Here is a 13,293-nt window from a genome sequence, read left to right as displayed (position 1 = left end):
GACTCAGACTGCTAAAAATTAACTCTGCAAAGAGAACGGTGAAGTGGGTGTGGGGCCAACGACAGGAATGTCACCTGACACGGGCAAGCAGGAGAGGCTAGAGGGAGGGAGGGGGACAAGACCTTGTCTTGGGCCTTCTCCTCCGAGCTGATGGCGCTCAAGACAGAGATGGGGGTAGAGGAAGGCTCAGGACGGACACACGGACACACACACACACACACACACACACACACACACACACACACACACACACACACACACACCCAGCAGCCTCCTGGGGCCACTCGGGACAGGACAGCCGGCTGGGCCTCCTGAGCCTGCACCAGCACAGAGACCTGCGGAATCTGACTGCCAGCAGAGGGGCAGGAGGAGGGGACAGGACACGCTGTCCCTAAAGAGGCCTCACAGCGGGGCGAGGTGTGGAATTTGTCACAGATCGCACGTGACCCGCCCAGCACAAAGCTGCCGGAGGACTGGCTGGCCCGGCCTCGCAGCCCCACACCTTTGCCCAGTTCCGCTCTCAGGCACCAGGACGCCAGCCTGCACGTCCACCCTAAACCCTGCTCGGGGAGGAGTTTTTAAAAGTCAGAGTCATCACCTGATGTCCTCACCCGTTGTCCCTCACGTGCCTAAGGAAGGGCTGGGTTAGAGGGTAAACCTCCTTAATTACACGGGTGTCGGAATCCAACTGCCTTGACGGTCCACCCAGCCCACGGCAGAGAACGCCAACCTTAATGCCCAGGCCCCGGCCCGGCGTCGCCCCGACCCGACACCCCTCCCGGACGCAGTGACCTCCCTTCAGAGGGAGGGAGGTGTGCCTCCTCGGTCCCGGGCAGTCAGCTCAGCAGGTCAGTTCGCGACGCTAATACGCCCCGAGGGGGCCGGCTGTTCCCGGCTGATGAGGTGACCCAGGAACCGTCTCCGCCTGCAGATGCTGGGGTGCAGGTTAGACTGGCACCTGGGGCTCAGCGGGGGAAGGAAACACACAGGCCCGCACGCGTTCATTTAGGAAGAACAGCATGGTCTCACCCGATCCTAAAAGACTTAAGAACAAGAGGAATGTCCGCTGAGCAACTAACGAGACGCCCGCGTGTTCAGGGAATGAGCTGCTCACAGGGCTCACCCCGTCGGTGTAACCTGTACAGGAAGCGGCCTTAGAGGAGACCTGGCGTCCTGGGTCCTGGGGGACTGACCTGGGAACTTCCACATCTCCCTCGGTGCCTGCATGGTCCTCCCACACCCTGCCTTCCCTCCGGCCCCGCACCTCAGCCCTGGCTCGGGCACTCCCCCAGGCTGCCTGCTTCCTCCCCGCTCCCTCCTCCCTCCTTCTCCGAGCACCATTTTACAGCTCGCCCTGGGCCCACCAGCCCTGGGCCCACCCGCGATCGCTCTGCTTCTCTAGCGCCTCGGAAGGCCTGGTCCAGACCCACCGTCTCCACGTCCCGTCCTCCCTCCTCCCTCAAACCCAGCCCGGCTTCCACCCAAACCGGGGCCGCTGTCACCAGAGCCCGCCGCCTGCAAACCCAGCCCTCAGCCCCGGGTGCCCGCTGTGACATCCCTCTCCTCGTCTCTCCTCGTGCCTCCCTGGCAGCTCCTGGTCAGCCTCCTCTGCAGGCTCCCCGTCGGGGGTACGGCTCCACCATGGGGTGCCCAGCCCACAGCACTGCCCTCTGCCCAGAGGCACCCCGCCCACCGGCCCTCCCTGCTCGGATGTCTGGCAGGCACCTCAACACCAACATGGCCGAGCCGACTTCTCTCCCCTAGACATGCCTTTCCCGCAGCCTCCCCAGCTCTGAAAGCGGCGACCCCATTCTTTCCCCGGCACCAAGCAATTCTCTTCCTTCTCTCCTCACACTCCGCAACCGACCATCAGCAAACTCCCTCGGCTTCACCTTCACAACATCCAGAATCCGCCCTAACTGGTGTGGCTCAGTGGATGGAGCATCAGCCTGTGGACTGAAGGGTCCCAGGTTCGATTCCGGTCAAGGGCATGTACCTTGGTTGCAGGCACATCCCCAGTAGGAGGTGTGCAGGAGGCAGCTGATTGATGTTTCTCTCTCATCGATGTTTCTAACTCTCTATCCCTCTCCCTTCCTCTGTAAAAAATCAATAAAATATATTTTTTAAAAAACAAAAAACATCCAAAATCCTACCACTTTCCACCACACCAATGCTACACCCTGGGTCCAGCCTACGACGTCTTACCCGTCTGTCAACGATCCCAGCTTCCCCAGGTCACTCCTCTGCTCAAAACCCTCCCTCGCAATGAAAGCCCGAGCCATTGCCATGGCCTACAGGCCGGGGCCCCGCTCACGCAGCCGCCTCGTCCTCCCCCATCCTCCTCTCGGTCACTCGCTGCTCCAGCCACCAGGGCCCCTTCGCCAGTCCCCAAGCATGTCAGCGACGCCCCTGCCAGAGGACATCCCCCCAACTAGATGCAGGGTTCCCTCACTCATGGCCCTCGTGAAGGTCTCTGCTGAAACTCCATCTTACAGACAGGCCAGGGGGTGCACCCACTTAGAGCAGCCCAAACCCTCACTCCCCCCCCCCCACCTCTGAAAGTCAACCAACGCCACTACCTCCACTGCCTCCTGCCGCCTCGAAAGGGACAGGAGCGTGTGGCTGGCTCCTCCCTCTGACTGTGGCCAATCTTCTAGAGCAGATGGCAGGGGCGGAGCCGGAGGCCCCGGGGGTGACTCAGTGCGAGGAACCCTCACCCTCGTCACTTCTAGGAACCCTGCTCTTCAGCTCTTCCAGGCCAGTGGTCTGGGTTTCTCCTTAGAAGCCGGGCGAGGAGCAGGGGCTGCTGGGGCGTTTTTGCTGTTTCTCAGGGTAAGGCAGTGCTTCGGAGTATCTAACCGCTTTGGAGCAGAGACGGCGACACACGGCCTTACACACAGTCAGAACCCGGGGCCACTGGCTCCTGACCAGCTCTCCGCGCAAGCCGCACACACGTGAGAGGAGGGCACGGTCCGCGGGCGCAGGTTCCGGACGCAGGAGCCCCTCCGGCACGTTCCTCCGGCCGCCCCGTCCACTGCACCCACGCCCCCCGGCCGCCCCGTCCACTGCGCCCACGCCCCCCGGCCGCCCCCTGTCCACTGCGCCCACGCCCCCCGGCCGCCCCGTCCACTGCGCCCACGCCCCCCTCCCCCCGTCCACTGCGCCCACGCCCCCCTCCCCCCGTCCACTGCGCCCACGCCCCCCGGCCGCCCCGTCCACTGCGCCCACGCCCCCCCGGCCGCCCCCGGCCCTCCGGGTGCTAGCCCCACACTGACGTGAAGGCTTTCCCGATCTCGCCCGGCCGGCCTGGCTCAGTGGCTGAGCGTCGACCTATGAACCAGGAGGTCACGGTTCGATTCCCGGTCAGGGCACATGCCCGTGTGGCAGGCAGGCTCGGTCCCCGGTGTGGGGCGTGCAGGAGGCAGCCGATCCGTCACTCATCATTGGTATTTCTATCTCCCTTTCCTTCTCCGTTCCTCTCTAAAATCAATAAAGATATATTTAAAAATATATATATTTTTTTAAATACTTTCACCATCTCCCTTCCCTCCAACTCTCCCGGCCAGACGGACAGAAGTGCGTGCCGGCTCTGCTCCCGGCCTGGGGAAGCGGGCCTCGTGTTCTCCAAAGGATGCTGCCCCCGAGGATCTGAACGCACAAAAGGAAAAGGAAAATCCCACCCCCGGTCGCGAGCTGATCGGAGGGGCAAGTGTCACAGAGAACCAGGGGCACGTGCCACAGGGACTGCCCCGCACGGAGGCCTCGCGGGCCCTGCCTCCACGCCGCCGGGCAGAAACAGGCCGTGGCCGCAGCAGCAGCGGCCTCTCGGCCTCTCGTCTGGCACAGCGGTGTCCCGAGGCGCTTGCCCAGCCTTCCCGTGGGCTCGCGGCCTCCTTCCCTGTCCCCACCTGGGGAGGCCCGCGAGGCGGGAGCCCCCCCCGACCACCGCCCCCGGGCCGAAGCCGGCTGGGACTTCTCCACTCGGACTGAAGTGCGGCAGCCACAACAGGAAGGGAGGACGAGGCCAAGGAAACGGCAGGAAGGGGCCCCGGCCACCCGACATATGGCACCTGGCACCGGCCCAAACCCCACACCTCCTGTCCTCAAGCCCCTCCTTGTTTGCGGGAATGCGAGTGGGGCTCTCTGCTCCTCGGGGCTGCAGGAATCCTGGAGGATACATACCTCGAAACCACAGGAGTTTGGATGCAAAATGGCCCCCGAGAATCACAGTCCAGTGGTTTTGAAACTTTTTTAGATGGAAACGTTGCTTTCTCCAAAGGATTCTTACGTGGGGTGCCAATGCATAAAACAGATAAATGAGAACTGCGTTCTGGTTGAGGCAGAAGCCCCAAGACACTAATGGGAACTCGGGGGTACAGAGTAACGGGCTAAAAATATCTCTGATCTAACACAGCAGCCCCAACGTGCAGAGAAAAAGCAGTCACTGCCGCCCTCCCCACCGTGTGGGACGCCTGAGATGGGCCAGCCACCTCCAAGCCGCTGACTCTCCGGCCAGCCCTTAGGGCACCATTGGGTTCCGAAGGACAAAGGACGGGGGACCTCGGACCACTGACTTGCCTGAGGCCCCACAACTAGTGAAGGGAAGAGTCTGGATTCAAAACCAGGACAGCAACTTCCCAACGCAGGGCCCACCTCGCAGGAGGGAACTGAGGCCAGAGAAAGGAAGCGCTCTGCCCAGCCAACTCGGCGATCCAGCTCTCCCGCTCCAGCTGCGGGCGGGCCGCACCGCACCCTGCCAGCGGCCATCCGCAGGGGCCGAGCAGCTGTCTCCTGGCAGGAACAGGCTGGGGGTCGTCATGGGGAGGGCGGAAAAGCCACGGAGACACACCAGCCAGAGGAACGCCCTGCCCATCCCCCGACCTCCCCAAAAACAATTTATAGCCAAGCTCCAACAACTGCTTCCATCTGACTCCGTGCAGCTGCAGGCCGGAGGGGGCCGGAGAGGGGGCTGGAGGGGGGGCCGGAGGGGGGCCGGAGGGGGGCCGGAGGGGGGCCGGAGGGGGGCCGGAGGGGGCTGGACTGCACAGAGCTCTCCCGGGAATCACCAGTGGCCACAGGGCACCACGAAATCAATGTTACAAATGCCAACAAAGACGCTGGACGCAGGGAGCGAGAATGGACTGAGCAGCCTTCACAGAGCAGAACCTGACGGCCTCTTCCAAGAGCCGTCCATGAAGCAAGAACAGGCCGTGGCAAATACACCTCCATCGGAAACCTTGCTGACATAAACACACACACACACACACACACACACACACACACTCTGGACACTGGAGAGGTTAAAGGGCTTATAAACACAGGAGAATTGCTAAGCTGGGACCCAGGACACAAGACATGCCCCGGAGCCCGGTCCAAAGTGGTAGCCAGACGCAAAAGACAAACCGAGCAAGACAAAGAGTAGGCGAGGGCCAGGCTGAGGAAGAGCTGAAGCGGCACCGTTACTGAAACTCTGACTCAGAGAGAGAACATGGTTTCCAAGCACACACCACACTCTGGGCCTGACTGGGTGCTAGGCCACAAGGGAAATGTCAATAAATTCTACCGCGCTTACCGGCCCCAGTGAGGGGGGCCATCCACGTACCTGGGGATAAATCGTCTAGAAACGTGGTGAGCTCAGGAAGTGGACAAAGTTAGAACGTTTGGGCCCCGGGAGGAAATATTCAGAACTGAAGGATTAAAAACTACGTGTCAAAGCCTACGAGTGGTGTGATCTTCAGGACAAAGAAGCACACAGCTTTAAATTCATCTCAAACTAGGAAAAGAAGAATGAGGTGGGAGCTAGTGAGAGAGAGCAGAAATTAAGAGCATGGAAAATAAATGGTGATAGAGATGGTGAGCCAAACAAAACGCTATTTCTTTTGGAAAGATTCAAAAAAGGTACATCTTTAGGAACTGGGACTAAGGGGGCAATTTTATATAAATAAAGAGCAGGAACTTTTTAAATTTACCTACAGATACAAACAGTATTTTCAAAAGTATAAAAGCAGCATGCTACATATTTATATATGAATACCTAATTAAAATTACAAACTTTCTAGGAAAACTACAGACTACCAAAATTGCCTCAGGAAAGAGTGGAAAATCTGAATAGATAAAGCAGATAAAACTGAAACTATAGGCAAAACTCCTCCTCCACAAAGCAAGGCCCCCGACAGTTTCACTGGTGAGTTCTACCGAAATGGAAGAAAGGGGAGATGTCGGCCCTCTACAGAAGCTGCCCCGCGGCACATGAAACACCGAAATCTACCTCGCTCTTTCCACAAAGCAAGCACATGCTGGACCCTCGAGTCAGCCAAGAACAGCACAGCAAAGAAAATTACAGCCCAATCGCTCTTAAAAACAGCTGCGAGCATCCTACACGAAGCATCAGCAAACAGAACTAGATATGGTAATGGGGGGAGTAAGTTCACCCCCTCCTCACATCACACACAAAAACTAACTCGGCCCCGGCCGCTGGGCTCCGTGGGCTGAATGTCGTCCGTGCACCGAGCGGTCGCCGGCTCCACTCCCGGCCAGGGCACATGCCTGGGTTTCAGGTTCGAAACCAGTCGGGGTGGCATGCAAAAGGCAGCCCCACGACGGATGTTTCTCTCTCCCCACCTCTCCCTTCCTCTCTATCTAAAAAAAAATAAATTAAAAACGTATTTTTTTAATTAACTCAAAAAATTATCATATGGGTAAACATAAAGCTAAAATTATAAAACTTCTAGAAACAATCACAGGGAAAAAATCTATGTGACCTTAGGGTAAGACCAGTGGTTCTCAATTGGAGGTAATTTTGTCCTCCACCCCAGGAGTCATTTGAAATGTGAAGACATTTCTGCTTGTTACAACTGGGGTTTTGGGGGGCAGTACTCCTGGCATCCGGTGGGTAGAGTGGGTAGGCCAGGGGTGCTGCTGATCCCGCACAAAGAGTTATCCAGCCCAAATATCAACGCTGCTGAGGCTGAGAAACCTTGAGGTAAGCAAAGATTTAAAACTCTTTTAAAACAAAAAAAACATCAGTTGGAGTTCATCAAAATTTTTTAAAGTATCTATTTTTCAAAGACTATGTTAAGGAAATAAAAAGGAGCAAGCCAAAGACTGGGGGGAAATATTCATAATACATATTATATATACCTAAGAAAGGACTTGTACCCAGAATACATAAAGAATTCTTAAGCCCTAGCCAGTTTGGCTCAGTGAATCGAGTGTCGACCTGCAGAATGAAGGGTCCCGGGTTTGATCCCCAGCAGGGGCCATGCAGGAGGCAGACAATCAATGATTCTCTCTCATCATTGATGTTTCTCGCTCTCTCTCCCTTCCTCTCTAAATTCAATAAAAATATTTTTTGAAAAATAAAAAAAGAATTCTTAAAACTAAGATGACCCAAAAAAAATTTTAAGGGATGAGGGACAAAAGATTTGTTTTTAACTACAAAAGACATCCAAATAGTCAAGAGTTCATGAAAGACATTCAACATCATTAGGCATCACAATAAATACCAAAAACATATTCAACATCACGAGCCAGCAGGGACACGAACATTAAAGCCACACCGATACAACTGCAAACCCCAAGAGCTGCTAAAATTGAAAAGATTGATCCCATCAAGTGTTGGCAGAAGACAGGGAGCAAATGGAACAGACTGCTGGTGGGAACACAAAATGGACAACCGTTTCTGAATACAGTCTGGCAGCTTCCGTAAAGTTAAACGCTCACTCACCATAAGTATCTTCCCTCCAAGCCCCCACCCTCCCCGCCCCGCAAAAAAAAAAAAAAAGAATGCATGTACAAAACCTTGTACTCAAATATTCACAATGGCTTTTATTCATGACAGCCAAAAACTAGCAACATCTAAATGACTCTTGGATTGAAGACAAAATCAAGACTAAGATGACATATTATTTAAAACTAACAAAAATAAGGGGAGGAGGGTGTTCATGGCCGCTGCCTCCCAGGGAGAGCAGTCAAGGCCAAGGCCAACACAATCTTTGGGGATCCCAGTGTGACATTCCGTGTGAGATGTCTCCATTCCAGCTCCAGCCCCTCCCAGGTCTCCCCTCTGCTCAAGAAATGCTTAAGAACTACTAGGAGAATAAACGAATCCTGCGTCACCTTGCCAGGGCTAAAGGTGAGGAGACATTCGTGGCAGATATTCAGGCCTCTGTCCCTCACTGGCCATGAGCCAGCTGTGAGGAAACAAGGGACCTGTGAGTAGACCCCATCTCAGCTCCATCCACTTCACACACCATCCAGACCCAGTGGGGGCATTCCCGGGAAGTCTCCATTCCTGGGATGAGCTGTAAAAAGGCAGGAACGGACAGGGCCTACAAAGTAATGAGCTACTCTCTGCCCCTAGTCCCAGGCCTGGAACCCTGCTGAATTCTCTCTGCCCTGCACCATACGGTTGTGTGTGCCAAGGTCAAACTAAAGATGAGAACATCGGAATTCTTTTTCTCAACCCCATCCTTCAAAAATTCCTCTGCGAAACAATGATAAAAGATGTGGAGCCCAATCAGGAATCCATTGCCTGGGAATTTGTCCGGAAGTTGTTCTAAGAATTAATGCATGCGGTCTAATGTACCCGTAATTAACAATCTTGGACTTCTACACACTTATTGTTGCAAGAAATGTACACACACAAATGGATGCGGTCCAAGTTTAACATGTGGGCCAAATTAAGCATATAAGCATTGTTCCTTCGGAAAGAAAAAAAAAATTGCAGGGGAAAAAATCTAGAGACAGCAACTAAACCAACCTCAACTCCCAGCTGGCTTCATTATCCTCTTGTCCTCGATGTAATAAAAACTTCCAGGATTTATACCCAAACAATTGGGGGGGAACTTGTTCGGAATAAATTTTAAAGTGGTTGACTACGTAAATCAAGCCAGCCCAACGCGTGAGTTTATAACCAGTACAAACTGTTAAGACCTCACTCATTAAGGACGTTAACACCTTAAATCAAGGGTGGGAGCTCACCTATTGCATGTGCAAGATAACACTTTCAGAAAGTGAGACTCACACCGCAGCGAGGAAAGCTACAGGGCATGGTGGTCACTTCTGGCGACGGCGTGGCCTCTGCTCGCTCTTGCTCGCGCTCTCTCTCTCTCTCTCTCTCTCTCTCTCCCTCCCCCGCCCCTCTGGTCCTGCGACCCTCAGACATTCCTCGCCAGCACAACAGTCCTCGCCAGCACAACAGTCCTCGGGCCTCAAGACGTCTGTGCCGCTCACGCTGGCCTCGGGGAACAAGGTCTCCCAGGAGCCACCACCTCCCAGCAAAGAGCTGACTCTGCAGTTAAGAGTCGCCAACTTCTTCCGCGGCACAGGGCTCACCCGGACAGGAGTCCTCCTGACACCTAGAAACTACAACTGAATCGCCCCAAAGAACCAGCGCTTTCAGTGAGTGCCACGTGGAGCCAGACACACTTTGGGAGACGTGCCGGGCCGTCCCTGCCTTTCTGTTCTCTCCATGTGCACGGGCGCAGCTCAGGCTGCTGCTGAAATTGTTCCAACCGCAGACCGCGCCAGGAACTGCACCCCTGCCCACCACCCTGACCCCGGGAGTGGTCAGGGCCCCTCCTCACCCCGAAGCTTTGTCCCCCCCCCACCCGAGGGCCCAGCCTCCCCTCCCGCTGGCCCTAAGGGATTGCAGATGAACGTCCCTCTGGGATGCTAGAGAGGTTGTATCCAAAGAACTCCAACTCCGCATTTTAGAGGCGATGAGAACTGACTATTGGGGGGGATCTAGTGAGGCCTGGGCAGTGTCTGGGCACTCCAGACCTGTGGCTCGGAGGAGGAAGGGTGTCTGGGGACTGCCCTGGGCACCAAACCACAATGAATGAGACCATTTCCACAGAAAATACCCCACGGAGAAGCATGTGGCGTGTGATCCTGCGCCCACCAGGGCCTGCCTCCAGACAGGCAGCACAAAGAAACAGTAACACTTCCGAAGCCGACTTTTCACACTCCCCTGGCCACCGTGGAGAGCTGTTTACATTTCAGCCAAATGGACACCCAGGAATGGATGGAAAATCCACCCTGCTTTGGTGATATTTCATAGAACTTTTCATACTGGATTTAAAAAAAAAAAAAAAAGATCAGCTCACATTCCCGATCTTCAAGTAAGTGTGTGCTGGAGTTCAGGAACTTTTAGCCAGTGTTATCTCAAAAAAGTACAACGATTCTTCTCTCTCTCACACACACACCCCCCAAAGAAAATGCCTTAAAACAAGGACCGAGGCCCAGGTATCCATTTAAAACAAACAGATGGAAGAACTTCCCTTGGCGGGTCCTGGGTGGAGAGAGAGATCGCACATGGCTCTGGAGAAGTCTCCCTGGGAGACACAGAGCAGCCACAGACAAAGGGGAAAACGTGCAGGAGCCCGCTGAGGGGACCGAGGGGCTTTCGTCCTAAGAAAAACCAAACACACCCACTTCACAGATCCCCTCGATAAACCCATAAACCCGCAGCGGGCAGCTTATCAGCGAACCAGGCCTGTGGCCCTGCAGGCGCTCTCCCCGGTGGTAAGTCGTGCCCACCTCCAACAGTCGGGAGAAGCTTTTAAAGATACAAAGGCCATTTTCTGCCCAACCGCGAGGCCGAGGCCGCGTCCCACCTGGAGAGGAAGTTAATGAGCGCAGGTTCCAGGCGCAGGGGTGACTAAACCAAAGCAAAAGCAGGCCCCCCTCCCCCACACCAGCCAGCCACGCAGGATGGGGCCGCCCCGGAGGCCAAGTTTAACCTTAACTACGGAGACATACATTCCGATTTGCTAACGGGAGCAAGGCCCGGGCATCACGCGCCCAGCTGGACGCATTTCTTGGAGAGAAGGCTGGTCACCGCAGCCGGGACCGGGGCGCCGACCTTGCTGGCGCCGCAGGCCTGGCCTCCGCGCTCTGCTCGTCACCTGAGCGCCTGGGCGGGGGTCAGGGCGGCCAACGGGCCCCTAGACTCGGTGCGGCCAACGCTCCCTCCCGGCCCCTCCCCCCTCCGAATAAAGGGGAAAGAAAGGGGATCTTTCCAAAGAGTCTCCCCGGTGCGCCCAGCCTCAGCCTCCTGAGGAAGACGCTTCTCCAAGTTCTGCCCTGCGGGTGGGCGCGCGGGGGCCCCTCGGACGCACGGGAAGACTGAGACCCCACGAAGCCCCACCGCTCGCGGCGGGCTCAGCCTCCCTCTGTCCTGGGAAGGAACTCGCTAGTGCCCAGGGGGCTGTGGGCTGGCCCCCCGTCCCCCTCAACTTCCCATCTGCTTTCTCTGTGCCAAAGGGGTGGGGGGGGGGCGCTGGATTTTCCATCCTCCTCCACCGTCCCGGGGAGGCCGGTCAGAAACCTCCGCGCACGGACGGCCCCCGGGCTCCTCGCCATCGCAGAAAACCAAAAGCCGTCGACCGGACCAGCGGTTGCATTACACAATCATGGTTCCCAGAGCAAAAGGCTCCGCTAGAATAATCTGCACGAGACAATGACATCATGTGAGCAACTAGACAGGAAGTTAGGCTCGGAGAAGCGAGGGGTGAAATGCTGAAAGCCAGTACACCCCACTCCTCCGTCAAAGAGAGAGAGAGAGAGAAAGAAAAAAGAAAGTCGCTTCCCGTGGAAAGGACCCTTGAAGGAAAAATGGAAAACCCACATGGAGGCAACCAACCAGCAAACGAAACCAAAACCCACTCCACGGCCATTTGTGCGCGCGAGCGTCCCACGGAAGGGGCGTCCGGGCCGCGCCGGGGAACTTGGAGCGGGAACAAAGCGGGGCCGCGCCGGGCTCCTGCGCCTCCAACTTTCGCGGGCGCTCCGCGGCGAGGCCGGCCGGGCGCGGGGGGCCCCGGCGTGTCCCCCGCACGGGCCGCGCCGGCCGCCGCCCGCACACAAAGCCGCCCGGACTCGGTGACAGCCACAAGTGGCCGGCCCGGCCCCCGCCCGCCGCGCCACCCCGCCGGCGGCGTGTCTTCCTTCCCCACCACGCGGGCAACTTTCCCTCGGGGGGCGGGGGGGACCCAAGCCTGGACGAGCGGTGCCTCGGGGACCCCAGACCCTCCCGAGCGCCCCCGCCCCCCACCCAGCCCCGCGGCGCGCCGGGGCACGGCGAGCGGAGCCCACGCCGGGCGGGCCACCCACCTGCACAGCTCGGGGAACTCGGCGCCCTGGGCCCTCGCGGCCCCCGGGGCCCCGACGAGCAGCAGCAGCTGCAGCGCGAGCAGGGAGCGCAGCGGGCGGCCGGCGGGCGCGGGCCCCAGGTGGGCGCTCCGGCCGGCGGCAGCACCCATCGCGCCGGGCCCGGGCTGCGCGGCGGGCGCGGGGTGAGCGGCGCGCGGCGGCCGGGGGCCGCGCCCGGGACCTGGATGCGCCGCCAGGGTGGAGGCGGACAGGAGCGCGAGAGGCGCGGGAGCGGAGTGAGAGCCGAGGGGCGCGCGGCTCGGCTGGGCTCGGCGGCGGCGGCGGCGGCCCCGGAACCGCGTCACGTGACCGCCGCCGGCACCGCCCCCGCCCCGCCCCGCTCACGTGACTCCCTTGTTCAGGTGATCCCCGCCCGCCGGCTCCGCCCAGGCCCGGTCACGTGGGCGCCCCACGCGCGGGGTGAGGAGCGGCGTGGCGGGGCGCGGGCGCAGGTGTGGGCGGGGACCCGTCTGCCCGGCGCGGCCTCGGTTTCTCCCGGCGAACGCCCCGCCGGCACGTGGGCGCTTCCCCGCTCGGAGCCACCGTCTCCCGACCTGGGCGGACCCGCCGGGGCAGGGCTCGGTGCCCAGCCGTGATGCCACCGCACAGCTGGTACCTCGCGCCCTGCCCCACGGGTTCGGATCGCGCAGCCCCGCGCCGGGCCCCCCACCCTCTGCCCCGAGAGCCTGTGGGCACGTCCTTCCCTGAGCGCGTGACTCCCACCGAGAAAAGGGGGCCCAGACATGGGGCCGCGACCCATCGAGGAGGCGAAAGTGTAACTGTCGAGCGCGTGCCGCTCCCCAAAGCTACCTTCATCCCCTGGGCAGACGTGTGGCTGAGCCCATGCCCTGGGAGCGCCTCGGGGCCGGGCGGAGGGAGAGGAAAAAGCCCTCCACTCCACGCCCCTCCCCACAGCGGACCCCACATCCAGGGCCCCGCGGTGGGAACCTGCCATCTTTTCTCGCGCCTGCTCCCCACCTGGCACGGCTCGCGCTGCTTGGACCCGGAGACCTCTGAGCTGGGAGCCTGGGAACAGGTGGGCGGAGGCACAGAATGTGAAGCAACTGACCCAGAGACACTTGGAGAGGTGGCAAAGCTGGAATGGAAACACACACACACAATAACCATGATGCCATC

At 58.5% G+C, this 13,293-nt stretch overlaps 1 protein-coding gene across 3 annotated transcripts in view; it reads right to left on the bottom strand.

Annotated features, from left to right (window-relative positions):
• The window catches only part of IGF2R (insulin like growth factor 2 receptor), a 98,839-nt gene extending 86,417 nt beyond the window's left edge, over window positions 1–12,422 (bottom strand). For all 3 annotated transcript variants that reach the window (XM_054721648.1, XM_054721646.1, XM_054721647.1), the window contains exon 1: window positions 12,118–12,422. In XM_054721648.1, coding sequence (XP_054577623.1) covers window positions 12,118–12,266 — 149 coding nt within the window. In that variant the 5' untranslated portion in view covers window positions 12,267–12,422. The remainder of the gene's footprint in view (window positions 1–12,117) is intronic.
• Window positions 12,423–13,293: the final 871 nt, after the last annotated feature.

The sequence above is a fragment of the Eptesicus fuscus genome, chromosome 10, assembly GCF_027574615.1.
Source record: "Eptesicus fuscus isolate TK198812 chromosome 10, DD_ASM_mEF_20220401, whole genome shotgun sequence".
NCBI lineage: Eukaryota > Metazoa > Chordata > Mammalia > Chiroptera > Vespertilionidae > Eptesicus > Eptesicus fuscus.
The sequence above is the reverse complement of the archived record's forward strand: the minus strand, read 5'-3'. Positions and strand labels throughout refer to the sequence as shown.